The 25,869-nt window shown below is 44.7% G+C and overlaps 1 protein-coding gene and 1 long non-coding RNA gene across 3 annotated transcripts in view; one reads left to right on the top strand and one right to left on the bottom strand.

Annotated features, from left to right (window-relative positions):
* The window catches only part of PELI2 (pellino E3 ubiquitin protein ligase family member 2), a 76,286-nt gene extending 69,574 nt beyond the window's left edge, over positions 1–6,712 (top strand). For both annotated transcript variants that reach the window (XM_083438581.1, XM_083438580.1), the window contains one exon: positions 676–6,712. In XM_083438581.1, coding sequence (XP_083294707.1) covers positions 676–1,242 — 567 coding nt within the window. In that variant the 3' untranslated portion in view covers positions 1,243–6,712. The remainder of the gene's footprint in view (positions 1–675) is intronic.
* LOC310678089 lies at positions 6,020–20,877 on the bottom strand. The gene is made up of 2 exons (XR_014511609.1): positions 20,776–20,877; positions 6,020–7,463 (listed from the first exon to the last, which is right to left on the bottom strand). It is a non-coding gene; the product is annotated as an uncharacterized lncRNA (long non-coding RNA).
* Between the last annotated feature and the right edge of the window lie 4,992 nt (positions 20,878–25,869).

Raw genomic sequence — 25,869 nt, forward strand, 5'->3', positions numbered from 1 at the left:
ACTTTGCTTCAGGATGAGAACAGAAATCGCATGGCAGTGGCACGGCGGCAGCAGGAGGCCCCATTAGCTAAAGTGGTACCTCAGGTTAAGAACAGTTTCAGGTTAAAAACGGACCTCCAGAACGAATTAAATTCTTAACCCGAGGTACCACTGTACTCTTGCCAACTTGCCATGTCATGCCTCTGACAAAGTGGGCTTTGTTACAGTAAATGTGTTTAGACTTATAAGAGGCCACAAGACCCTTGCCACAACAACATAATATCATGGCTATCCTGCAGGATCTGTCAAAAGATATTACTCTTGTTTATGCAGTTACATCAGTTTACATGACACATTGAGTGACATGTGCATTGTAAGTTCCATTACTTTTGCCTAATTTAGCAGTAAGCAAGACAACAACAGTTGAGGAGGAAATGGAGATACCAGGACAGAAAGGAATTTGGATTTGCTTTTTTTTGTTTAATCTGTAGCAGCTTGCTGTAGAGGAGGGGCTGTTGCATCAACATTTCTACATCAAATCCATGTAGGAGAACAGAAGGAAGCTGAACGCTACATTGGATGTACAAGAGGCTGACAGAAAAGGGGTGTGTGTGTGCATTGCGTGGGGGTGGGGGTCACTTCGCTTCAGAATGAATTAGCTGTCAAACCGTTCTCCATCTCCGTCTGCCCTTTTAGGTGGAAAATGAAACCAACGTCTTGCAAGATGGTTCTCTCATTGATCTGTGTGGAGCCACACTCCTGTGGAGAACAGCAGATGGCTTATTTCATACACCGACTCAGAAACACATAGAGGCTCTACGGCAAGAGATCAATGCAGCGAGACCCCAGTGCCCCGTGGGGCTGAACACGCTGGCCTTTCCCAGCATCAACCGCAAGGAAGTGGTGGAAGAGAAACAGCCCTGGGCTTACCTCAGCTGTGGCCACGTCCATGGCTATCACAACTGGGGGCACCGTAGCGACACAGAAGCCAACGAGCGTGAGTGTCCTATGTGCAGAACCGTTGGTCCCTATGTGCCTCTCTGGCTCGGGTGCGAGGCAGGCTTTTATGTTGATGCTGGTCCGCCAACATATGCTTTCACCCCTTGTGGGCATGTGTGCTCGGAGAAGTCTGCCAAATACTGGTCCCAGATCCCACTGCCACACGGTACTCATGCGTTCCATGCTGCCTGCCCTTTCTGCGCTACCCAGCTGTCCGGAGATCAGAACTGTGTCAAACTTATTTTTCAGGGTCCAATTGACTGACGACACCATTTTACAGATGACCACGGAAAAGCTCACATGGTTAACAATTTACTGTGAAGATAAAGAATTTGCCACTAACTCTAGATTTTACCTTTTTATAGGATTGTTATTAATGAGGGCTTTTCAGGGGCGGGGGGGGGGGAACCAGCTGGGAGTAATGTGGAGTGTGGTGATACACTGATACCTGGAACCAAACAGATATCAGTGGCATTGCATGCTCAACAGAAGATGTTCATGATGACATCTTCTTGGTAAAATTGTAGTATATTTGTAATATTTTTTTCTTAGTACCCTTGATCAGAAGAAGAAAAAAAAAAGATACCAATGTCTTAATGATTTTTTAATCTTGGATTTTTTAACAGAAATGCTTTTCTTCTAAACTTTGACAAGCCTTTAAGACACATATTTTTTCAAGCTAAAAGGAGCATACAGAATGTAATTTGTCTGTCCTTTTCTCTCTCTCTCTTTCTCTCTCTCTTTAATTTGCAATATAATTAACTTGAATAGTTCATTCTCAAAGAGGATGTACTGAATGTGTGAGCAAACCTGGGTGAATGTTCACTAGATACATGCATTAAACAGGCCGTGAACACGAAAGGTTGGCTTCATAAACAATAGCACAAAAATATTATGGAATTCTGCAGTGTGGTGTAATGCAGCTGTCCAAAAAGAAAGAAAAAATACTCAAAATTACTTGAAATTTGGAGATCGCTGTCACTTCGCATATTAATGTCTTTTTGACACAGAAGTTACCCTTGCATGTTCTTCCTGTATTTACGTGAAACATAATGTGGGAAGATTTAAGATACGGGTTATCTGGTCCAACAGATGTGTTAGGTCACTTTTTTTATGTGCAAAAAGATTAGTTTGCTTCTGACTTTCCTGAGGCAGCACAACTCTCTGACAGCCACTGTACTACCATCCTGCCCTGTGTTTTATAGATTTCGCACCAACATTAAGCTAAATTGTGACCAACCTTGAGCCCCTTCATACATTGTCATAGTGTTGCAAGAGCCACTTTTCTATGGCTTCATCCTATGCCCTTACTGTGTGTTTGAATGACTTTGTTCTATGGCTGTGCCGTGTTGTGCATGCCCTTCCCACCAAGGCTGGTCTTGTCTACATGGCTCCATCATTTTCTGGTCTTGCTGCAGCACCAGGGGTTGAAGCCAATGAAAACTGGCTCCTTCACCAATGTGGGAACACAGGATTTTGCGATAACATGAAAACAGCTTTCATGAAAACCCAGGGATGGTAAGGCACAATATGATATCAGCCCTTTTCAGCTTTGCATCTGATGCAATTTGTGTTACTTTTTACATATATGCAGTTACATTCGCCATGTTCACAGTTTTCTGTCCGTTTCTAATTCTGCCTTTTGGGCTTTATTGCCACTTGATATCGTTTCCCCTTGCATGTCTTGGCCCTGTGAGCAAACTGACTTGTTATAAATCTAGTTATTTAAGTGGCTGCTTTGCTACGTCAGCAAGAAGGTTTTGGTCTGCTCTCTTGCAAAACGTAAGACACGCTGGCCGTGATGTGATGGCTGGTTTGGGACACTCTTTGAGTCTTAAGCATGCGAGTCACCAAGAATCCTCCTACAGATGGTTAAATATTTGGTAGCTATTTTGAAATCAGTAATTAAAAATAAGCTGTTTTGCTGAGCTTCCTTCTACGATGCTGTCCAATGTGCAAACATCCTGCAATAGTTTAACACAGTTTATTAACTTTTCAGTTTGCCATCTGTCCTCCCCACCCTCCTTTTCTCTATTTTGAGATTCAGAGAAACACCAAATGTTACTATTAAATACCCAGAATTAATTCATCCCCTATGTGGTTTGAAATTCCTGGTTTGAAGTGGGTGGGTGGAGTTGTGGGAAAAGAGGCAATTCAGTGCTCATTGTGAACTGACTGGGATTTCATGTACTATAATGCCCTTACCATATTCGCATTTTCATCTGCTTGGGGTATTTTTATGCTTCTCCATCCCCCCCCCACCACCGTACTTGTGGTATCAGAGGTATTTGTTCTTCAATGTTGACATGAAAAAAGAACCCACAGGGAAAAATTAATTGCACATCTGAAGTGATTCTGGCAGTTTGGATCTCCATTTTGTTAAATTCACAGCAACCCCTTGCTATGTGTGTGCCCTTTGTATAAATATATAATTTATATGATTTTAATATATTGTGTATATACTTGAACTGGCCTGTTCATATTTTGGATGTAATATTGTTTTATAGTTAACCTTTTAAACCTTTTCAGATGTTCATTGCCCACTGGGTGATGGGGCATGTTGTTTTTATCTGCTGCTGTTTAATACAATTTTGCTGTATAAAAAAAGTTCAGCATTTTAAGTTGATGCACCAATTTCTTTTGTTTGGAAAGGTTTCACTCACTCTGCTGCATTTTCTGTCAAATGCCATACTCCGTAGCTTGCCTGCCCCACTCAGTAGGTTGGGAAATAGGGCCAATTGTTTTATAAACACTTTGTCCTAGTGCCTTTTTAAAATGAGTGCTCCTCACCTTTGATATTCCTCAAGACAAATGTGTAGCTCAAATTCTGACGATAACCCTGTTTTTGTGTCACAGTTTGTAAGGTTTGCAACCCAACCCTGATCTTTTATCATAGGTGCCTCAGACCCCTCCTTTATTCTGTCTGCTGCTCTCCAGGCTCTGTTATCAAGAGGCCTTTTGCCGACTGGCAAAATATCATAAAATCAGAGTTTTGAAATCTGCCTTGCTTGCCAACTTCAAGGGCAGAAAAACACAGTAGCGATGACTCAGGCCCTGCTCAGGTGTAGAATATTCCCACAATTGGGTTTCCTTCCATGTGTGAATGTATACCTAGAGATTGTTCCCACTTCAGTTGTGGATTACATTGAAGCTACTCCAGACTCTTTCAAGAAGGATCCATTGGACAGTCCAACCTGTGATTCTGAATCCTTTTTTGTGACCTAGGTTCGCACAGTGACAGGTCCACCTAGTGTGTAGATTGCTGGTGGGCTGCTTTGAGAATCAAGAGGAACTGATTTACTGTAACATTAATGTCAAAAGTGTTGGATTCACCCCTGTTTTCATTGCATTTTTGTGAGAAAGAGAATGATGTTGGAACAGTTGGAAGATTTCCCAGGTTTCCATAATGCTCAGGCTGTGTTCAGTAGCTCTGAAGCACTGACTTCTCTGGCATGCTCATTTCCATAAAGTTTTCTGGTGTTCTGTATATCCAAAGAGTTGTCCAAATTGCATTGCTTTTCGCTCTTCTCATAGTTCCTATACTTCCTAGTTGAAGTTTAGATTATCCCAGACTTTACCATGAATGGCAAAACTAGTGTATAAGATCTCTGTTGTGTTGCCATGATTGTCAGTGTTTGAGAGCACATTGAATCCGGACCCATGCTCCAATGCTGATTAGCACGAGAAATACTGAAGTCAGAGGAGTTAAGTTCTCTCTGAAACAATCCAGATTTTGTTGAACAACGTCTCATTGTGGCTAACACAAGTGAGTGATACTGCTGGCGTGTAGGGCATAGGTAGACTTCACAATTTTTTGCCATTGAAAGCTTTCATACCTTCATGTTGTAAGACATTGACTGGTTTAGTAAACGATAGTTTTACCTATGTTGTGTGCATCTGTCTCCAAAAGCATCATAACAATATGAAATCTGGTTTTTTCCCCACTGAACTGTTCTTGTTTAGCTGCTTCCAAACAAGCTTTGGCTAAACTCCAACTCTAAAGGTCTTTTCCTGCTGATGCTTGTATGTCTTTCTCACTATTTCTAGGTAGAAAGTACAGGAGCAGTTAACGTCTGTAGAGAGGAAGTTCATTTTGAACTATCATATTGCCTAAGATTGATTTATGATGGCTACACGTTCCATGGAGGTTGGCTCTCCAGTTCCAGATAACCCTTTTTGGTGCACCTGTTTTTAGAGAATAGCCTAATTTAGAAAATCCATAATAACTTACTCTTCCAGCCCCTGCTCTCCTTTTTGCCCCAAATTTGATTTTAAATGGGCATGCCTTAACCAGTCATATCAACCCCATGATCCAAACGACTCTGGAAAATAATTTGAGCCCAGCAGCAACTTTGGTCCCTTAAAAATTTAGTGAACAGTCCTAAATTGTTCTTGAGGTGTAACTTTCTCCTGCAGAGATCAGCAAACCATTTCCCTTTAAAATAAGCAAAAAAACCCCAAAAATTCCTATCGATCCCAAGTTGCTTATGCAAATTTCTCCTTGGCTTCACTGAGAAGCTTGCTTGGGGGAACAAAAGAGCATTCATTGTTTAGAGAGAGGTGGTTGCTTTGCAGCAAAGCAAGGAAGGAGTCTTGTGGCACCTTAAAGAATATCAAATTTATTGTGGCATCAGCTTTCAGAGACTCAAACACACTTTGTCAGGCTTGATGAGCCCATGAAAACTTATGCCGCGATAAATTAACAGGTAATTTGCCCCAAGACTTTGTGTTGTTTAGAGCACTTTCTAGTTTTTGATAGCTGTTGATCTTGCTGGCACAGAAAATGCACGTGATAATTGTTTGAAGGGCAATCTGGAAGGAAGAGCAAAGCAGGGCAGTGGGTAGTTGTGGAATCTGAGTAATTTGGGATTTTCACCTAGCCAACCTGTGCTGTTTCTTGACCAGAATGGTGGTGGTGTTTAACTTTGTCAGAAAAGCCTATTTCAGAGAAAGAAAAGGGATCAAAGTACTTGATCTGCTCAGAGCCATAAACAGGAGGTGACTGAGGGCTGAGATGGTCACCCAGAAGTCGTGAAAAGCATTTATTTTATTTTATTTTGTCACATCTCTTGCCCAACAATGGCAATACCATTTCAGTCTTGTTTCAGACCATAGCACACAGCCTCTGACGTAAGTTTCCAGATACCTGCTGAGCACTGTTGAACAAGCAGTGGCTCTCCCCTCTGATGCCCCCTGCCCAGCCTGATCTTCAAGGTTCTTTCAACGAAGGTGCCAGGGACGGAATCTGAGACTGTTTGCCTGCAAAGCCATGCCTTTGCCAATGAGCTATGGATTTTCCTGAGACTCCTATGGTAGTTTGCCATGTATCTGAGAGAGATTTCAGCAGCAAGCCCTCTGCAAACGCATTTCAAGGCACACATGACTTTTTGACATTCTCCTTGTGAACTCGGCACCTGGATAAAATTGTAGCATGATCCAACAAGTAAAAGTATATTTTTGCTATGCTCTAAACACATTTCTTAAAAACAAAACAAAAACCCAAGCCCAAATTTCAGAACTGCATCTCATTCCCATGAGCCCACTGGGAATGGGGCTAATGGCAATGTTTACTTCAAAAGTGTTACCAGCTGTTGAACGTTCTGAGTTATGTTTGTGAAAGCTGGCCTTTTATATACATCAATGTGAATGGATATTAACACAATTTAACTGTTGTACGTTTTGGAAGTACAAGCCATTTTACAGGAGGGGGGGAATAAAAGGTATTCGAGTATTACCACCGGACTCCTTTTGATTCTTTTTCACTCTTCAGAGCTGTCAGAGGAATTCAGTGTTTGCTTTGTGAATAATGCTTAGAGGCAGCGCCGCATTGTGTGACCAGTTGAATAAATATTTGTGTGAGAGTGAAAGAGCAAGTGAGAACGCCCTCTTACTAGATCATGGATGGACGGACCTCTTTAGTGGACCCTAATTCATTTAAAATGCTGGGAACAATATTTGAATGACACAAATTTAGGTATTTTGGCATAAGATTTCAAAGGAAAACAAAAATGAAAGCTACTCTAGACTATAGTTAATATGGTGAAAATTGAGCGTTGGGCCAATCCAAGGAGCAAGAAGGCTAATGCGGTCTGTCTCTAACTGCCTCTTCCATTTGGGAACCACTTGGCTGCAGTTCAACTCCCTGTGGCTAAGTGCTAAGTCCTGCTGCGGTAACCAGGTGGGAGGGGCTGATCAGGTCTTTGCTAGCTGGGTGTCAGTTGGGTAGCAATTACCCCTACAAGTGCACACATTTACAAACACCCAGAAATACTAGCAGTCAAATCTTGGTCAAATGAGGAATAGAGTCGTCCGGAAAGTTTAATGTAAAACTGAAGTCTGTGTGGCATAATTTGGACAAATCCAGTCTCATGGGAATTAGGTGTCGTGACACACTGCATTGTTAACTTTCTTCTTGTGCAAAAGAGGAAGCCTTACGTCAGATGAGTTCCCAGAATATATGCCATCCTTGGGCTGCCTCTGTTGGCCTAGTTAAAAAACAACACTAAGCCATACTTTATTAAACCCTGCCCAGCCACTTAGCTATTGATCTGTTTAACGTTATCTGAAACCATGGTATCTTGTTTTACAAAACTTTGTTTGCTTTAAGTATGGCTGGTGTTAACGTGTGAACACAGCATCCTTCCTTAAGGGTGTGTTTTTTGGCCACTGCACCCATAATGCTTACCAAGCTACAAAGGCAGTAGGTAAGAGCAGTTAGAAAACAAGCTAAACAATACAGAAACAAGCCATGGTTTGTTTTTATCGTCTGCGGGGCAACTCATGGTCAAACCATGGCTTAGCATAATGTGTGAACCAGGCCACTGGCAATATATATTGGTGCAGCTTTGTTGCTAGCTGTTCCCTGTCTTCATGTAAGGAGATTGAAAGGGGATGGCTGGATGATGAGGAATGGAAAATGTGGAAGGAGAAAGATTCAGCAGGAGAGGTGGGGAGGGAGGAATCCAGGGCTTAAGGAAATCCACTTTTCTGACAATTCTTCCTGAAAACTTAGCACAGCAGCTTGGACACAGCTTCCACCAATTCTCAGCTCAGAGCTTTTCTTTTTATTTCAAGAACTTAACACATACAAGTAGAAAGGGATGCAGGGCGGGCAGATCGTCTAGGACAGGGCGTCCCAACTTTTCATACCAAGTGAGCTGTAAGAGTACATCGTTTTCAGGCCTTTGGCAACCAAAATGGTCAAAGGCCTGGAAACGATGCCTTATGAGGAACGGCTAAGGGAGCTGGGCATGTTTAGCCTGGAGAAGAGGAGGTTAAGGGGTGATATGATAGCCATGTTCAAATATACAAAAGGATGTCACATAGAGGAGGGAGAAAGGTTGTTTTCTGCTGCTCCAGAGAAGCGGACACGGAGCAATGGATCCAAACTACAAGAAAGAAGATTCCACCTAAACATTAGGAAGAACCTCCTGACAGTAAGAGCTGTTCGACAGTGGAATTTGCTGCCAAGGAGTGTGGTGGAGTCTCCTTCTTTGGAGGTCTTTAAGCAGAGGCTTGGCAACCATATGTCAGGAGTGCTCTGATGGTGTTTCCTGCTTGGCAGGGGGTTGGACTCGATGGCCCTTGTGGTCTCTTCCAACTCTATGATTCTATGATTCTATGACACAGAATCTGTGAGCCGCACACTACCTAGTTGCAAAGGAGAAGCAAGACCAAAACTTGACTCCCCACCCCCAGCCTTCAAGCTGCCTTTCCAAAGCCATGTAAGTGAGACACTGGGCTTTGGAAAATAAGGCACGAGGCCTCTGACAGGTTCTTAGATACCATATCAGTGGTATTTGCCAATTTTAGCAAAACTTGAATGTTGACATTCTGTTCCAAGAAGCCCAATTATGAGATGTGAATGAAACACACAGCTTTATGGCTACTGCAGCTACACCCTCTTCTGGCTTATAGAATCATAGATTTGGAAGGGACCCTGAGGATCATCTAGCCCAACCCCCTACAATGCAGGAATATGCAGCTGGCCAATGCAGGGATCAAACCTGCAACCTTGGAGTTAATCAGCTCCATGGTCTAACCAACTGAGCTAACTCTGGAAGGTATTCAGTTTCCGAGCTTCTTGGTTTTCAAGACTTGCAGTCTATTCCCTCCCCCCTCCCCACCAAGTTGGTATAAAAAAAACCCTAAGGACTAGAAACTTTGTGGGTTTAAAAAAATATAGGGGTGGAAAATACAAAGATTCTGAAGATACTCAAGTCTGCCTCATATCCAATGCTTATGAAAAGGACCTTTGAAGTTCCTTCCAACTCTCGACTGCTCTGTCAACTTCACACACAGAATCAATCTGCCTTGGCTGCCATCACTGTTACAACGGCAACTTGCTCTGAATCTCTCACAATAGCCTATATTCTGTTTCTCTTGGCTCCCCTCCTATGAAATATTCCTGGCTTGATCAGGTAGGAGCTTTTAGAGTGTGGCAAATCTCTTTCTCTGATCAAAGTCCTCATTTTCTCTCTTCTGGTGATTAACTAATACCAGTCTCACTCTTCTAGTGCGGGTGACCTCACACTGCGTTAAGCTGCCTATCACTTCTATTAATAGGATTATTATGTAAAATGCTCAATAATACCCCAAAGAGATCAAACGGGAACACGGGGAGAAATTATTATACTGGCTCGCTTCGCTGCTTTAATTTCTGCAGCCCTGCGAGAACAGCAAGCAAAGCGGCAGCAAAAACAAAGCACCCTTCTGCATGGGGAAGCTGGGGTGAGGGTGCAGTTTAAAAGGGTGTGGAGTGGAGTAGCGGATGTCAGTGGGCCAGGTGAGCAAAGGGAAGGTACAGGTGTACTGAAATGATGAACGTCTGGTCTATGGAGAACCTGACGCATGCTCTTTTGATGTTCTTGGACTCCCAGCTTCCATCAGCCCCAGCCAATATGGCTCATGGGGCAGGGCTAATGGAGGTTAGGAAACCTGTGGCCCTCCACATGTAGGAGTCTATCCCCGGCTTAGCCCTTTAATGCTCAGCCCCATGGGGAATTGGTGCATTTTAAGGAAGGGAGAGTGATGGGCCAGAGCACCTGCTTTGCATGCAGAAGGCGTCAGGTTCAATATCCAGGTAGGTATTGTGTGATTTTATATCACAGAATTGTAGTGTCGGAAGGGACCCTAAGGATCATCTAGGCCAGTCCCCTGCTATGCAGGACTATGCAGCTGTCCCATACAGGGATCGAACCTGCAACCTTGGTGTTAATCAGCACCATGCTCTAACCAACTGAGCTTGGGGAATAAATAAAATAAATAAATAATTGTGCAGTAGCACCTCGGAGACCAACTAAGTTTGTTCTGGCTATAAGCTTTTGTGTGCATACACAGTGTATCTGAAGAAGTGTGCTGGCACACGAAAGCTTATACCCAGAACAAACTTGCTGGTTGTTGTTGTTTAGTCGTGTCCGACTCTTCGTGACCCCATGGACCAGAGCATGCCAGGCACTCCTGTCTTCAGAACAAACTTAGTTGGTCTTTAAGGTACTACTGGACAGTTTTTTTATTTATTTTGACTGCGTCAAACCAACACAGCTACCTACCTGAGCTTGGGGAAACCAAAAACAAAAAAGAAGAAGAAGAATAGTTTGGATTTGATAGCCCGCTTTATCACTACCTGAAGGAGTCTCAAAGTGGCTAACATTCTCCTTTCCCTTCCTCCCCCACAACAAACACTATGTGAGGTGAGTGGGGCTGAGAGACTTCAAAGAAGTGTGACTGGCCCAAGGTCACCCAGCAGCTGCATGTGGAGGAGCGGGGAAGCGAACCCGGTTCCCCAGATTACGAGACTACCGCTCTTAACCACTACACCACACTGGCTCTCATAGGCTAACTCCAGCCTTATTATACAGAAAGGGATGGAGATAAAACAGACTAGAATCTTAAGGTGCATGTGTTGTGCTGTTGTTGCATTATCTGTTTTCAATATCTTAGAGCAGGATGGAATTTACAGTATATGGAAGCCTTAAAATAATGCTCACTTGCTTTGCTTTCTGGATATAAAGGCCAGGTGGAAGGCGGGTTTTCTCAGTACATGATCGGACAGGGGTGAGTGATTCATGAGGTTTGGTGGACCCTTGTCATTAAATATAGGCTAAAAAGAGGCCTCTTGAAGATTATGTTCATTATCTACATGTTAATGGGCATGCACAAATAGCTGCTTGTAGACCCTAGAGCTTCTGCTGCTTTGATTTTCAGGGAATGTGTTTTGCCATATTACATGTCAGGCCTCTTGTACATATGCATATAGATTGGCTCTCAATTATCACCTGTGGTGCAGACACCTGCCACACAGCCTTGCACCAGCTGGCCACGCAAAGATTGCCAGGTTATCAACTGGACCGTGAAGGGCAAGGTCTCTGCATGGAAGGAGTTAACCCGGTTCCAACAGCCATGAGCTTTCCCAAGGACCATATGGCTTGCAGCATCTCTCAGGCTTTAGGCAGCGTACGACTTGTCTGGGAAGCTACGGGTGGCTGGCTGCCTCATCCCGATGATGAGACAACAAAGCTTTATCCTAAAATAACTGAGCTTTCAGAGCCTGGCGTTCAAGGAACACCACCTCCACAGCACTGGCATTTGAGAAATGACTAAGTCAGCGTACTTGGCGTGATTTTGGGTGGTAAGGAGCTTCTGAGCTGTGGTCAGCCCTATCCTTTTTGATAATCCTGATAATGTGCAAATTCAGGAGTGCAGGGTCCCTTAATGATAGCCACAGCCCTGCTAATCTTATACGCTAATACTATAATTAGATAGTAATGAGGGATGCGCTGCAATGATGGATGCTGATCTCTGTTCGTTGCCTTTTTGCTAGATGTACTCTTTTTCTGTGCACGTACGTGGGCAAGTGATTTGGAGTGCTGCAATATATTCTTTCGGAGTCACTTCAGGAGTGTTTTCCTCTAAGTTCCATGGCATATAACAGAACTTGCACACCGGTCTCTTGGAACTGAAGCACATTCTGTTTTCAGTGTTTCTAAATGCTTAGCTTTGGGATGCACAGTGGCTAAAAAGTTGCCCTTCCATGCTTATTGGGTGGCTCTCATACCCTGGAGACAGGGACCCCGCTGCAGAAATAGCATTAGGTCTTTATTGGAAGCCCCCAAAAAAGTCATTGGAGTGCTTTAAAAAAAACTGAGTAAATGTGAAAAGTGGAGCTACTAAAACAAGACCAGCTTGTTCATCTTGAGAAAATGCTTGCTGTCCTCCTTTTTGCACACTACAAGCACACGCAGATCATCTCACACGTTCTTTTGCTTGAAGCTTTCATAGGCATGTGAAGAGCTGTCCTTTCTCCATCAATCTACCCCCCAAACCCTACACAGAGCAGGTGCAGCCATCCAACCCCTGCCTCAAAAAAATTCAAAAACTTATGCAAATCTTTTGACTGGGGTGGGATGCCCAGGGCCCTTGGGCTGCATCTTCCATCAGGGTTGCCTGAGACATTTTGGTACCCAAGTGGCATAATATTTTCAAAAAGGTGGGGTATTGGTGGGGGGGGGGAGAATCACTAGTCCAAGAAAACTAGTAGATTCTATCCAGAAATGCGTGATAGAACTCTTAATTTTTGCATGCATGCTACCTGTTGATTTAGAAATTCTGCAACTTCCCGTGGTGGGATTGGCTAGTGATCTCAAGGGTGAGATGTGCCCACCGCCCTCTTTATGTTTAAGCACCAGTCAAAGATTTTCTCTTTCCCCAGCCTTTTGGCCTTTTGTTCAAAGGGTGACATTTTGGCCTCTTTTAATGGGGTGGGATTTGTTAGTCCTCCCTTTTAATTGTATAGCTGTGTTTTTAGGGTTTTTGTTGGTTCTTAGTTGTTTTTAATGCAAGTAATATAAATAATATCAATAATAATATAGCATGGTAGCTTGCCCGTCAGATCCACAAAGGGCTCATCATTCAAACATATTGACAGCATGGGGATATGTTCCTGGAGGAACAGGACATGATGACGAATTCAGTGAGGTCTACTGTGGCCCCTTTAACCTTCTCCCAGATCCAATCTTCTTGCAATACTTCAACAGCAGCTACTTATTTATTTTAAAACAAGGTTGGCTCACCTGTTGCCTTCCAGGTGTTGTTGGACTTGAACTTTCATTTCTGACATTTGGCCATTCTGGCTAGTTCTTTTTTCAATGCACTGAATACCCAGCCATGCATTGAGCTAAATCTCCCTGGATAAAGTCCAAATCTACTATTCTAATTAAGCTCTAATAGAGAAGCTACACTTAGTTTCGACTGATCCCATTGCTGCCCTTTTGTTGCAATGTATGGCAGTCACCAATAGCAATAATAGATCAATTCTGTTTTCAGCATCCTCTTATAGGGCCAATTCCATTTAGACAAAACCTAGGGCAGCTCTTCCATTAGAAGTATTCTTGACTTTGTGTCTCCAGTTCTTACCAAAGAAAAATTAGTTATCAATGTGCTGGATGAGGCGAAAGTAATCAGTTTGTTAAACTGGTCAGATCTTTGCTTAGCAGCTTATATAAAGCACTGGACTACCAAACAGCATGTGTGATAAATTAAGCTGTCAGTATTCACTCTGGCCAGAGAGGAGACAACGTCTCCTAAGCAATTGGCACAATAAATCAAAAGCACAGGAATCTCCAAATGGGCAGCAAGAGTCCTTCGCCTTGCACAGTGTCTGTGCATATGTGATATGCACCCAGAAAATATATCTGGCTGCCTTGGGATGGGGAGGGACAACAGTGGATAGAGCCACATGAACATCATCATCATCATCAACAACAACAACAACATGCATTGATGTCATGGGTCTTCTTAAAATATATAAATAACTTTCATATTTCTTGCACTTCAACACATGCACACTCCACACAGGGAGTGCTGCAAATGGTGTCCCATGTTAGAAGTGGCACATGGGTTTCCAAATGCACTGGAAGCAAAAAGAGACACGAACCCCAGCTGAGTGGAAGAGGACAAAGGCAGACTAAGCTCCTACTTGGGAAAGCGTTGCAAATAAGGTAAGTGATGAAATATCTGCAAGATAGTCTTAAGGATATTTGTATTGGGCTGTATCCAAGTAGAACAGGTGTGTGGAAGCTTTGGTCGTCCAGAGGTTGTTGAAACACACCTCCCATCATTCTTGGCTATTGGCCATGCTTACTGCAGGTGATGGGAATTGTAGTTCTGCAATACGAACCTATACAGACCCTGCAATCATCACCAGAGGCTCCCCTTCATGTACCTCCTCCACGAGCGGCCCAGAAGGTCCGGCACAAGAACAGGCCTTTTCTGCAGTGGCTCCCCGTTTGTGGCGTGCCCTCCCCATGGAAGCTCACCTGGCACCTTGATATCTTTAGTCACCAAACAAAAGCATTTCTCTTCCTTGAGGTGCTTGCAATGAAGGAGGTTGGACTAGAAGCCCCTCAGGGTCCCTTCCAACTCTACAACTCCCAACTCTACAACTCTGTTGTTGTTGTTGTTGTTGTTGTTTAGTTGTTTAGTCGTGTCCAACTCTTCGTGGACTCCCATGGACCCAGAGCACGCCAGGGCACTTCTGTCTTCCACTGCCTCCCACAGTTTTGGTCAAAACTCATGCTGGTACCTTCGAGAAACACTGTCCCAGCAATCTCATCCTCTGTCGTCCCCTTCTCCTTGTGACCTCCATCTTTTCCCAACATCAGGGTCTTTCCCCAGGGGAGTCTTCTCTTCTCATGAGGTGGCCAATGTCTTGGAGCCTCAGCTTCAGGATCTGTCCTTCCAGTGAGCACTCAGGGCTGATTTTCCTTCAGAATGGAGAGGTTGGATCTTCTTGCAGTCCATGGGACTCTCAAGAGTCTCCTCCAGCACCATAATTCAAAAGCATCAATTCTTCGGTGATCAGCCTTCTTTATGGTCCAGCTCTCACTTCCATGCATCACTACTGGGAAAACTATAGATTTTTACTATACGGACCCTTTGTTTGGCAAGGTGATGTCTCTACTTTTTAAGATAACTCTATGATTCCATTATTCCTTCCAGGGACTTTGGATAATTATACAAAACAAACAAGCCTTGTGAAAAATTGTCAGTAGCTTGGACCAAGCCCTTATTTTTGCACCCAGCGCTGTCTACCAGGAAGTTCTTCTGTAGCCTGGTGCAAACCTCATGTTTCTGTCATCCTCTTTTTCCTCCTCCTCCTCCCTTGGAGGAGAAACCCGCTTATGAAAACATAAAAATTACTCATGCAGGAAACTGAAGGATGCTGTGCTTCTATGTTTAATAGCTGCTCCCCCCCACCCGCCCCCTTATCGCTACCGCTTCACTATTTTTTATGCCCGATATAAATATTTTCTGCAGTAAAACCAAGGCAAGAGGAATGCAAAATGGACTCGGAGGCATTTGGGATAGATTTGTGTGATTTGGGAGCTTCTAGGCAGTGATCTGCAAGCCAATGAAGGTGGTACAGCGGGGCTTCAGTGTGTTCGCTTCTGCAGACGTCAGTGAGGCAGAGGCAGTTTATGAGCCTTAAGTGGTCTCTGGACCACATCACAAAGGTTGTTTACTTTGGGCTAATCCAGCCGGAGGCCAAGTTGCACACATTGTTCTTTTCAAGTGCGGCAGATGTGAGAACTGTTTGTACTTTCCCTCACCTGAAAGATGTAGAATATGTGGCATGACAGAGTACGGCCTTAGAAGCATGTTGTTGTTTAGTCGTTTAGTCGTGTCCAACTCTTCATGACCCCATGGACCAGAACACGCCAGGCACTCCTGTCTTCCACTGCCTCCTGCAGTTTGGTCAAACTCATGCTGGTAGCTTCGAGAACACTGTCCAACCATCTTGTCCTCTGTTGTCCCCTTCTCCTTGTGCTCTCCATCTTTCCCAACATCAGGGTCTTTTCCAGGGAGTTTTCTCTTCTCATGAGGTGGCCAAAGTATTGGAGCCTCAGCTTCAGAATCTGTCCTTCCAGTGAGCACTCAGGGCTGATTTCCTTCAGAATGGATAGGTTTGATCTTCTTGCAGTCCATGGGACTCTCAAGAGTCTCCTCCAGCACCATAATTCAAAAGCATCCATTCTTCGGCGATCAGCCTTCTTTATGGTCCAGCTCTCACTTCCATACATCACTACTGGGAAAACCATAGCTTTTACTATATGGACCTTTGTTGGCAAGGTGATGTCTTATGCTTAGAAGCATAAGATTATCTAATCCAGGGGGGTGGGGAGAAACCGTGGCTCCCACCCCACAATTCCCTATCATCCCTGACCATTGGCCATGCTTGCTGAGGCTGATGGGAGTTGGTCTCCAACAAGATCTGGAGGGCCACAGTTTCTCCATTCCTGATCTCACCTACTTGTGTCACCATCACATGTGTGAGCTCTAGCAACTTCGGTGTACAGCTTTCACTGAAGATTCACCTCTTTGTCCTTGGCTTTGACAGCTAAGGTGTTTTGTTTTGTGGGATCCACCGCTTTTGCTGAAATTATACAGTTAGGTTCCACTTGGAATGGTTTTACTCTCTTTATTATTGCTGTTCAGAATGAGGAACTGACTATTGTCAAATGTATACTTGCAAGTTAGCAAAAGGCATGTCCATCAGATCCACATCTCTCAGCTACTCCTAGGTGTACACCCAACGAAGCAATTGCTGCAACAGTGAGGCCCCTCCTCCAAACTTGGCTTATGTATCTCCCCCACCCAAGCTGCGCACAAGCAGGCAAAGACTATGCCCCCGTGCACCCTGCTTCTGCTCCTCTCTCTTCAGTCCTCTCCTGGTCCCGGGAGACAATGGGGGCAGGACGAGGAGCTGTGGAAGCCCTTGACTCTACCCCAGCCTGACCTCTCCCTCCCTCCTCCTGCACCTATTCTTCCCTCTCCAGTCCTGCAGCTCTTCCTGCCTCTGAATCTCTTAGAATCATAGAATCATAGAGTTGGAAGAGACCGCAAGGGCCATCGAGTCCAACCCCCTGCCAAGCAGGAAACACCATCACTCCTGACATATGGTTGTCAAGCCTCTGCTTAAAGACCTCCAAAGAAGGAGACTCCACCACACTCCTTGGCAGCAAATTCCACTGTCGAACAGCTCTTACTGTCAGGAAGTTCTTCCTAATGTTTAGGTGTAATCTTCTTTCTTGTAGTTTGGATCCATTGCTCCGTGTCCGCTTCTCTGGAGCAGCAGAAAACAACCTTTCTCCCTCCTCTATGTGACGTCCTTTTATATATTTGAACATGGCTATCATATCACCCCATAACCTCCTCTTCTCCAGGCTAAACATGCCCAGCTCCCTTAGCCGTTCCTCATAAGGCATCGTTTCCAGGCCTTTGACCATTTTGGTTGTCCTCCTCTGGACACGTTCCAGTTTGTCAGTGTCCTTCTTGAACTGTGGTGCCCAGAACTGGACACAGTACTCCAGGTGAGGTCTGACCAGAGCAGAATACAGTGGCACTATTACTTCCCTTGATCTAGATGCTATACTCCTATTGATGCAGCCCAGAATTGCATTGGCTTTTTTAGCTGCCGCATCACACTGTTGGCTCATGTCAAGTTTGTGGTCAACCAAGACTCCTAGATCCTTTTCACATGTACTGCTCTCAAGCCAGGTGTCACCCATCTTGTATTTGTGCCTCTCATTTTTTTTTTGCCCAAGTGCAATACTTTACATTTCTCCCTGTTAAAATTCATCTTGTTTGTTTTGGCCCAGTTCTCTAATCTGTCAAGGTCGTTTTGAAGTGTGATCCTGTCCTCTTCTCTCAGCTGTTTTCCCAGTTCACTGATTCCTTCTTCCAAGTCAAGTCTCCAACCCCTCTTCTCCCGGTGCCCACTCCACAGAATCTTTTTTTTTTTAAAAAATAATTTTTATTAAGAATTTCAACATAACAAATTATCAAAACACATCACCTTCATCCCCCCATTTCCCCCCTCCCCCTCCCCAAGAAAGACCCTCCCTCCCTCTCCTCAAGACTTCCCTCACCTCCTCTCTCTGATTTTTCAACACATGTTATTTTCTGCATATTGTAAAATTGTAAAGATCCTTAAATTATCTGTCTATTATATTAACAATAAATTTGTGTATGTTTATTCAAAACCTGCCAAGGAGTCCACTTCATTTTGTTGATTTTATAAGTAATTTGTAAAAGGTTCCCATTCTTCTTTAAAGTCACCCTTGTCCTTGTCTCGCAGTTTGTACGTCAATTTCGCCAGTTCTGCATAATCCATCAATTTCTCTTGCCACTGTTCTTTTGTCGGGATTTCCTCATTCTTCCATCCTTGTGCTATTAAGACTCTTGCTGCCGCCGTTGTCGCATACATGAATAAGTTCTTTATTTTCCTTGGCAGGTCATTTCCTACAATACCTAACAAAAATGCTTCTGGTCCCACTCCACAGAATCAAGCCACCACTTCATAGAATCATAGAATCATAGAGTTGGAAGAGACCACAAGGGCCATCGAGTCCAACCCCCTGCCAAGCAGGAAACCACCATCAGAGCACTCCTGACATATGGTTGTCAAGCCTCTGCTTAAAGACCTCCAAAGAAGGAGACTCCACCACACTCCTTGGCAGCAAATTCCACTGTCGAACAGCTCTTACTGTCAGGAAGTTCTTCCTAATGTTTAGGTGGAATCTTCTTTCTTGTAGTTTGGATCCATTGCTCCGTGTCTGCTTCTCTGGAGCAGCAGAAAACAACCTTTCTCCCTCCTCTATGTGACATCCTTTTATATATTTGAACATGGCTATCATATCACCCCTTAACCTCCTCTTCTCCAGGCTAAACATGCCCAGCTCCCTTAGCCGTTCCTCATAAGGCATCGTTTCCAGGCCTTTGACCATTTTGGTTGCCCTCCTCTGGACACGTTCCAGTTTGTGTCCTTCTTGAACTGTGGTGCCCAGAACTGGACACAGTACTCCAGGTGAGGTCTGACCAGAGCAGAATACAGTGGCACTATTACTTCCCTTGATCTAGATGCTATACTCCTATTGACTTCTCAGTGGGCAGCCAGTTCCTGGCAGGTATCAGTGGCTACTAGTCATGATGGCTATTGGAGGTTGTATGCCCCTGAATGCCATTTGCTAGGAACTGCAAGTGGGGAGAGGTCTATGGCTCTCTGGTCCTGTTTGTGGGCTTCCCATGGGCATCTGTCCACGGGACAAGGCTATCAATCTAACCCAGTGACCGTTGCCACCTCCAGCATGGACTCCCACTTCATACTGGCTATGCCAGGTTGATTTGTGACTCTAAAACGAGATGGCCCTGTGTACTTTTGGAGGAAGAGCAGACCACAAATATATTTCCCTGCCCTTAGTCCTATGGAAAGAACTGTGACTTTGTGGCAGTGATTCCAGCCAATTTAATTCAAGGAATGTGCTTACAAAAACCTTGGGTCATTTCTGTGACGGACAAAGAACATCAATCAAGTTTGTGTTTCGAAGGAAAGTTTTGAAACATCGTAGAATCATCAAAGGAAGCTTGAGGATAATCTACTCCAACCCCATGTGATGCAGGAATACTCAGCTGTCCCATACGGGGATAAAACCTGCAACCTTGGTATTATCAGCACCAAATTCTAACCAACTGAGCCATCCAGGCTGTTGGTCCAAAGGTAGGATATGTTACAATGGGGTGTGTGTGTGTGTTAATTAACATGTTCAGAGTATCGACTGAGGGAGTAGCTGAGGACAGATGAAAATCGCTGTAGACGTGACCTTGCCAGTGATCTCGGCATGTTCACGTTGATTAGAACATTTGATAAGCGATTGACTTTCTAGCCTGAGCTGTTGTAGATCTTATCATCAAAGTGCTGCTACATATGGCAGTGGAATTGTTGCCGGGTTGTTAATTAATTGGGGTCACTTAGGAAATAAAAAAAACCAAACCCCAATATCCTGTAAATCCTGGGCTTTTATCTTTTCTTTCTTTTTCTTTCTTTTTAAAAAGTAGTTACACACACACACACACACACACACACACACACAAATATGCACTGGTCTGGGTAGACAAATGGTCTAACCTCCAGGATAAGGTGGTTTCATGTCTACCTATTGCTAATCTTTGGAAATAGCCAAGGAAGAAGATGCTGACAAGCTGGAACCATGTACAGAGGAGGGCAACCAAGATGGTCAGTGGTCTGGAAACCAAGACTTATGAGGAATGGTTGAAGGAGCTGGGTATGTTTAGCCTGGAAAAGTGGAGGCTGAGAGGAGATATGAGAGCCATCTTCAAATATCTCAAGGACCGTCACATGGAACTTGGAGCAAGCTTGTTTTCTCCTGCTCTGGAGGGTAGGACTTGAACCAGTTACTTCAAACTATAAGAAAGGAGATTCTGACTAAACATCAGGAAGAACTTTCTGACAGTAACAGCTGTTTGACAGTGGATCCGCCTCTCGCAGGAGGTTGTGGACTCTCCTTCCTTGGAGGTTTTTAAGCAGAGGTTGGGTGGCCATCTGTCATGGATGCTTTAGTTGAGATTCCAGCATTGCAGGGAGTTGAACTATAGCCCTTGGGGTCGGTTCCAGCTCTACAGTTCCATGCTTCTATGATTCTATCCTCAAACTTTTATTTATGTCAGCATCCTTCGTCTTCCTTTCATCGCCTGCCCTGTTTGATTAGCTGCATCTCCTGTTGTTGGAAAGTGATTGGTTTTAAGCCTTGCCGTTCAGAGATGAGTGCTGATTTGGAGGGGAGGGCAAGAAAGGCCAGCTCTTGACAAAGGCTCTGACAGGCTGGCTTGGGGAATTACGTCCCTACCCATCAATTGTTCTCCCCAAGCCAAGCAGGGCCTGCTATCCCTGAATTAAAATGACCTTAAACAGTGACCACCAGAACGATTGGTTTGCTTTACCTGCCAATGTGCTTACTGAGACGTGGTGAGGTCACTGCAATTTATACCTGCCTGCCTAGGTCCACGTTGTTAATCTGTGAGAATTTTTCAAGCCAATTGTGATTTCTTAAAAAAAAGAAAAGTACAGTGGTACCTCGGGTTACATACGCTTCAGGTTACACACTGCACTAACCGAGAAATAGTGCTTCAGGTTAAGAACTATGCTTCAGGATAAGAACAGAAATCGTGCAGCGGCGGCGCAGCAGCAGCAGGAGGCCTCATTAGCTAAAGTGGTGCTTCAGGTTAAGAACAGACCTCCAGAACGAATTAAGTACATAACCAGAGGTACCACTGTATCTATGAAATAGAGCTACTGGGAGACATGATTACGCATCACTTGTCTCCTAGTAGTTCAGTTATAGAGCATGCAGAAGCTATGGGTTCAATCCTTGGCATAGTTCATTGAATTGTTAAAATTTCGATACCACTCAACTAGGATGAGTCTGTCCCAATTTTGGTTTCTCTCCGTTTCTGTTCAGTTCTCCACATTTCAATTTGTGATTTTTCTCTGAATTTTGCAATGCCTCTCTCCAACCAATAAAGGCACATAAGTTTGCACAAAAGTCCGCTCGGTCATGAAAAAGACATGCAACATGCATTACATTATAGCAAATTGTTTTGGAAAGATGTGCATATCAATCAAAACTGTGTACCAAGATGTGTGTAATTAGGAGACATTTGCTCTCAAAGGCTGCCTGATTTTCATGAGGTTTTGCTTTTGAAAAAATAAAATAAAATTGTAAATTGCTGCAGAAATGTGCAAACGTGAATTTACGACTGGGAAAATGAGAAATGGAGAGAAACCAAAATTGACAGATTTGCACATCCTTAGTCTCAACTGAGCAGGGGTTTGGAACTGACAAGGGGAGCCCCATATGTGATCCTAATAAAGTGGCTTATGTGAGCAGTGGGGGCCTTTCAGCAGCCCTGCTCCTAAGCCGAGTAGTGCCTTAAAGGTCATAGCCAGCACTTTGAATTTGGTCACACGAGTCGATGAATTTATCTCTCAGAGTTTAGTAGGGGATTTGTGGGGAAATGGCAGTCCGTCGCCTATAGTTCACCCCAGCACTGCACAGTGAAAATACTATTGTGGCTCATAGGTGCGTGTGCAAAAATATACGTATAAAATAACATGAAGCAATGTTGCAAGAGAGCAACTTCCATTTTCCTCCCTCCCTCGCTCCCCTGTAGTTCAAGGCCCTTGGATTCCATGAAGTAATTGTCTAAGCCTTAGCCTCTACGGGAAAGACATCGCAAGCGAACCAAATAATTAGTTTTTGCTCCAGCGATTAATATAACTCACAAACAGGTAATCTCAGCCCAAACAGGCATGTCTGCAGCAGCCTGTCTTCAAGGGAAGGGAGGGTGGCAGGCAGCAGACCCCATTTCCAGTATTAGAAAACATTGGCAGCTTCCCCTAAAATGGAGTGTGGCACCTGGAAGGTTGTAGGATACTGCAGGATTCAGGCTAGGAAATCCAAAGGGAACAGGATCTCTCTCGTTTTTCTCTCTGCCCTGACCCTGCTAAACAGCATGCTTGTAAGCACCATGCCCAAATTGTTTTGAACCTTTCAAAAGCTGCTGAACAGAATGCCGCCATCATATTTATTTGCTGGATCCATTTGTTATCGCCCCTTTCCAAACTGGCACCCACTATCTTTAATTTCCAGATATTTTTGTTCTGGCAAGCCTTTCCAAATGGTGGGTGAACGAGTTTTTACCATGGGTGTCTACTTGGTAATTTATTTCTTTTTTTAAGTTGTGCTCTGTTTGTTTAACCTGTTTTTTAAAGCTGTTTTTATTATATTTTGTACATTGCCTTGAGGTTTGGAAGGCGTGACAAACTCCATCACTCCCTCAGAATGAGAACTGGGTAACTTGACCGTTTTTCTGGGTTTTTTTAAAAAAAATACAGCTCTCCCTGTTAGCAACACTAGAGAGGTCTGTTTCAGTTTTCTGTGGTAGTGTTTTTCTTTATTATACCACAGCCAAGTGTTTTACTTGTGTGAAGGATGCTTTTTGGCTGCTTATTCCCCCCAAGCAGAGGTTCGTTTTAATGAGGAGGCACATCTGGAACAAAACTAGACTTTTTATTTCTTTACACTCAGTGAGGTTTTTAAGCTCGATAGTTATTCAAGTGAGGCACAATGCTTAGTTTCAGGCAAATGCTCTCTACACAGAGCTTTAAAACCTTATTGAGTACTCTAATTTGAAACCTAGTCTGTGGATACTAATAGAACGGTTATTAGTATTACTATATCAGCAACACTCTCGCAGCTTCTTCTGGGATTTTTTCTTTCCCCTCAGGGAATTAAACCAGGTTGCCCTGCCTAGCTAACCCCTAATTTCTCACAAGGCCCTTCCTTGTGTGCCCCCCTCCACGGGAGGTCCAGAGGACAGCAACATGAGAACAGGGACTTTTCTGTGGTGGCTCTCCATTTGTGGAATGTTCTCCCCAGAGAGGCTTGCCTGGTGCCTTCCTTGCATATCTTTAGGTGCCAGGTGAAAATGCTCCTCTTCTCCCAGGCCTTTGACTAATTAAACAAGCTTTGGCTCTTAAAAATTTCTCTGTGTGTGATTGTTTCGTTTCTTATTGTGTTATGTATTTACATGGGGGTTACGCTCTGTGGCACCACACCATCCATGAAATCACATATTTGAAACACCATTGAAAAAGCCTGCAAACACCCCATCCAGCCCCATCCCCATTCTGCCCCTTTTTATGACGTTTTTAGTCACTTCAGGGTTTGGTGCAGATGCTATAGAAATTTAATAAATATAAATAAATAAAATAACAAAACAGGTCCCTCTCTATCCAGATTCCTATGTAGGTGCTTTCCCAAACCCTCCCTGATCCCCGACTGGCAGTTTAACTGCCAGTTCTGAATTTTTGAATTGCCAGCTCCTCCTGATTGGCTGGTGTTCGAACCATCTCCGATTGGTTGCTGGGTCACCAGGAGGCTGGCCCAGAGTCCATCTATCCATCACAGAAGGTGATCAGTTCATCAACAGCAATAGTAACTATCAGGGTCCCATGGTCTCAGCGGGGTCTTGGGCCTTGAGGTGGCGTGAGCCACCCTTTTAATTTCCCCGCCAACTTACTCCAGTGCATTGTGGGGAATTTTAAGCGAGGGGGTGCAGCTGTCCGCATCTGGCCCTGATCTGGAAGCATGAGTTTGCCACGTTCATCACACTGGTTGTGAAATCTGCCCCCGTGGTATGCCAAGAAAGTGCATTCGGCTCCTGAGAGTTTTGTTTCTCGTGCGCTACGGAGAGAGGGAGGCCTATGGCCGCTGAGAAACATTGTGTGGCAAGTTCCCGCGGCTCCCCCAGTAGAAATAAAGACACATGACACAATTATTTAGGTTAATGGGCTAAATAAGGCCACAACTTTATTGGTTACAGGTGATGAGCGGTATTGGCTTAGGCCAGGGGTCTGCAACCCGTGGCTCCGGAGCCCCATGTGGCTCTTTTACACCTTTGCCGCGGCTCCGGGGCGGATACTAGCGAGGGGAGGAGGTGCATTGTGCGCCCCGACACTCCCCACTGTGGCGGGCGCTGTACTGGCTGTGACATCGCATGGGGGCAGTGCATGCGTTAGTCACGCACCGTCCCGACGTCACCTTCCCGCCCGCCTGCTACATTGTAAGGGGCATGTACGCTGGTCACTGCATTGAAAGGGGGCATGTACGCTGGTCACTGTTTTGAAGGGGAGTGAAGAACACACACACACAAAGGTAACTTGTTAATTTAACATTTATTCCTATGAGGAGGAGGAGTAATTCTGAGGGGTCAAACAAAGAAATAATAAAAAAGTGACAAAAAAGTTATTTTTATAATGACGAGTTTTGCGGCTCCCAGTTTTTTTTTCTTTGGAAACGGGTCCAAGTGGCTCTTTTTGTCTTAAAGGTTGCAGACCCCTGGCTTAGGCATTGGTCCTAACTGACTATATCTGGTTTCAGTCTGTCTGTCTGTCTGAGAGGCCGGGAAGGGTTAACGCCAGCAGGGGGAGCCCTGCTGATGCACATCAACTAGGCACTCCCCCGGGGTCACTGATAGGGGGCGTGCCTTAGGCCCTCACCTCCATAGGCTTCGGACAGGGCCACGCCCCCCGGAATCCTTTACTGGACTACCCTTCAATATGTGGGGCAGGTGATGGCGCTACCTCCCCTCTTCCATCTACAGAACAATACCAATGCCTAACCGCTAATACCAAGAAAGTTGTGACGATTTGCTACGAGGTAGGCGAAAACCAAGTGGCTGGTGCCAATTTGCCAAGTGGGAAAATTCCTACCAGGCCCCTCAACGCCAACCAACCAAGGTCCATAGCAAGGTCAAGGAACGAAAACCTTATGGGAGGGAGGGGGGGAGGCAGAACAGCTGGTAGGCGACAAAAGAAGGAGATCCTCTGCCGCGCCTGCCTTAAATAGGGCAGGCCACGCCCTCAGAGCCAGCCGATTGGCTGGCCAGGGAGTGACACGGCTGGGGATTCCCCCAATCGCGTGGGGAGGGGGCGTGACGCCTCCTCTGCAGGGCGGAAGTGGCTTTTAGGAAATAGCAATTGGGATTCTGAGCCAAGTTTTCCTCTTTGCCCGCATGGAGTACTCAACCCTGCTGCTGTGTAACAAGGCACAACTGGAACGATCCTTGCCGATATTGAACACGGCACATTTTGAGCTCTTCCTGGCCGCTGAGCCGCTGGCTGGTGCACATCTTTCAGTCGAGCATGAATTGCTTGTATTGATTAGGGAGTGTTTGGCGCCTGTAGCTGGTTCAGGTGCAACGATCGATTCCCTGCATGTGTGTGTTTTACGACACACAAACCCTCCCGCTTATGGCAGGAAGAGATCAGCGGCTCTGACGTGGAGCAGCTGCCGGAGAGGCTTGCAAAGGAACCGTGTGTGTCTGGCTCCTGACATTTCAAGGTGGGGGGGGGGACCAAATCCATTTTAGAAATTGATTTATGCTTTAATCGGTCTCGGGGCTTCATTATGCTGTCCATTAGCCCGACTGATCCAGGGGCCTTATGTGTTAATGCGCTGAGCGAGTGCTTGA

The sequence above is a fragment of the Podarcis tiliguerta genome (assembly GCF_965153285.1).
Source record: "Podarcis tiliguerta genome assembly, chromosome: 1".
Taxonomy (NCBI): Eukaryota; Metazoa; Chordata; class Lepidosauria; order Squamata; family Lacertidae; genus Podarcis; species Podarcis tiliguerta.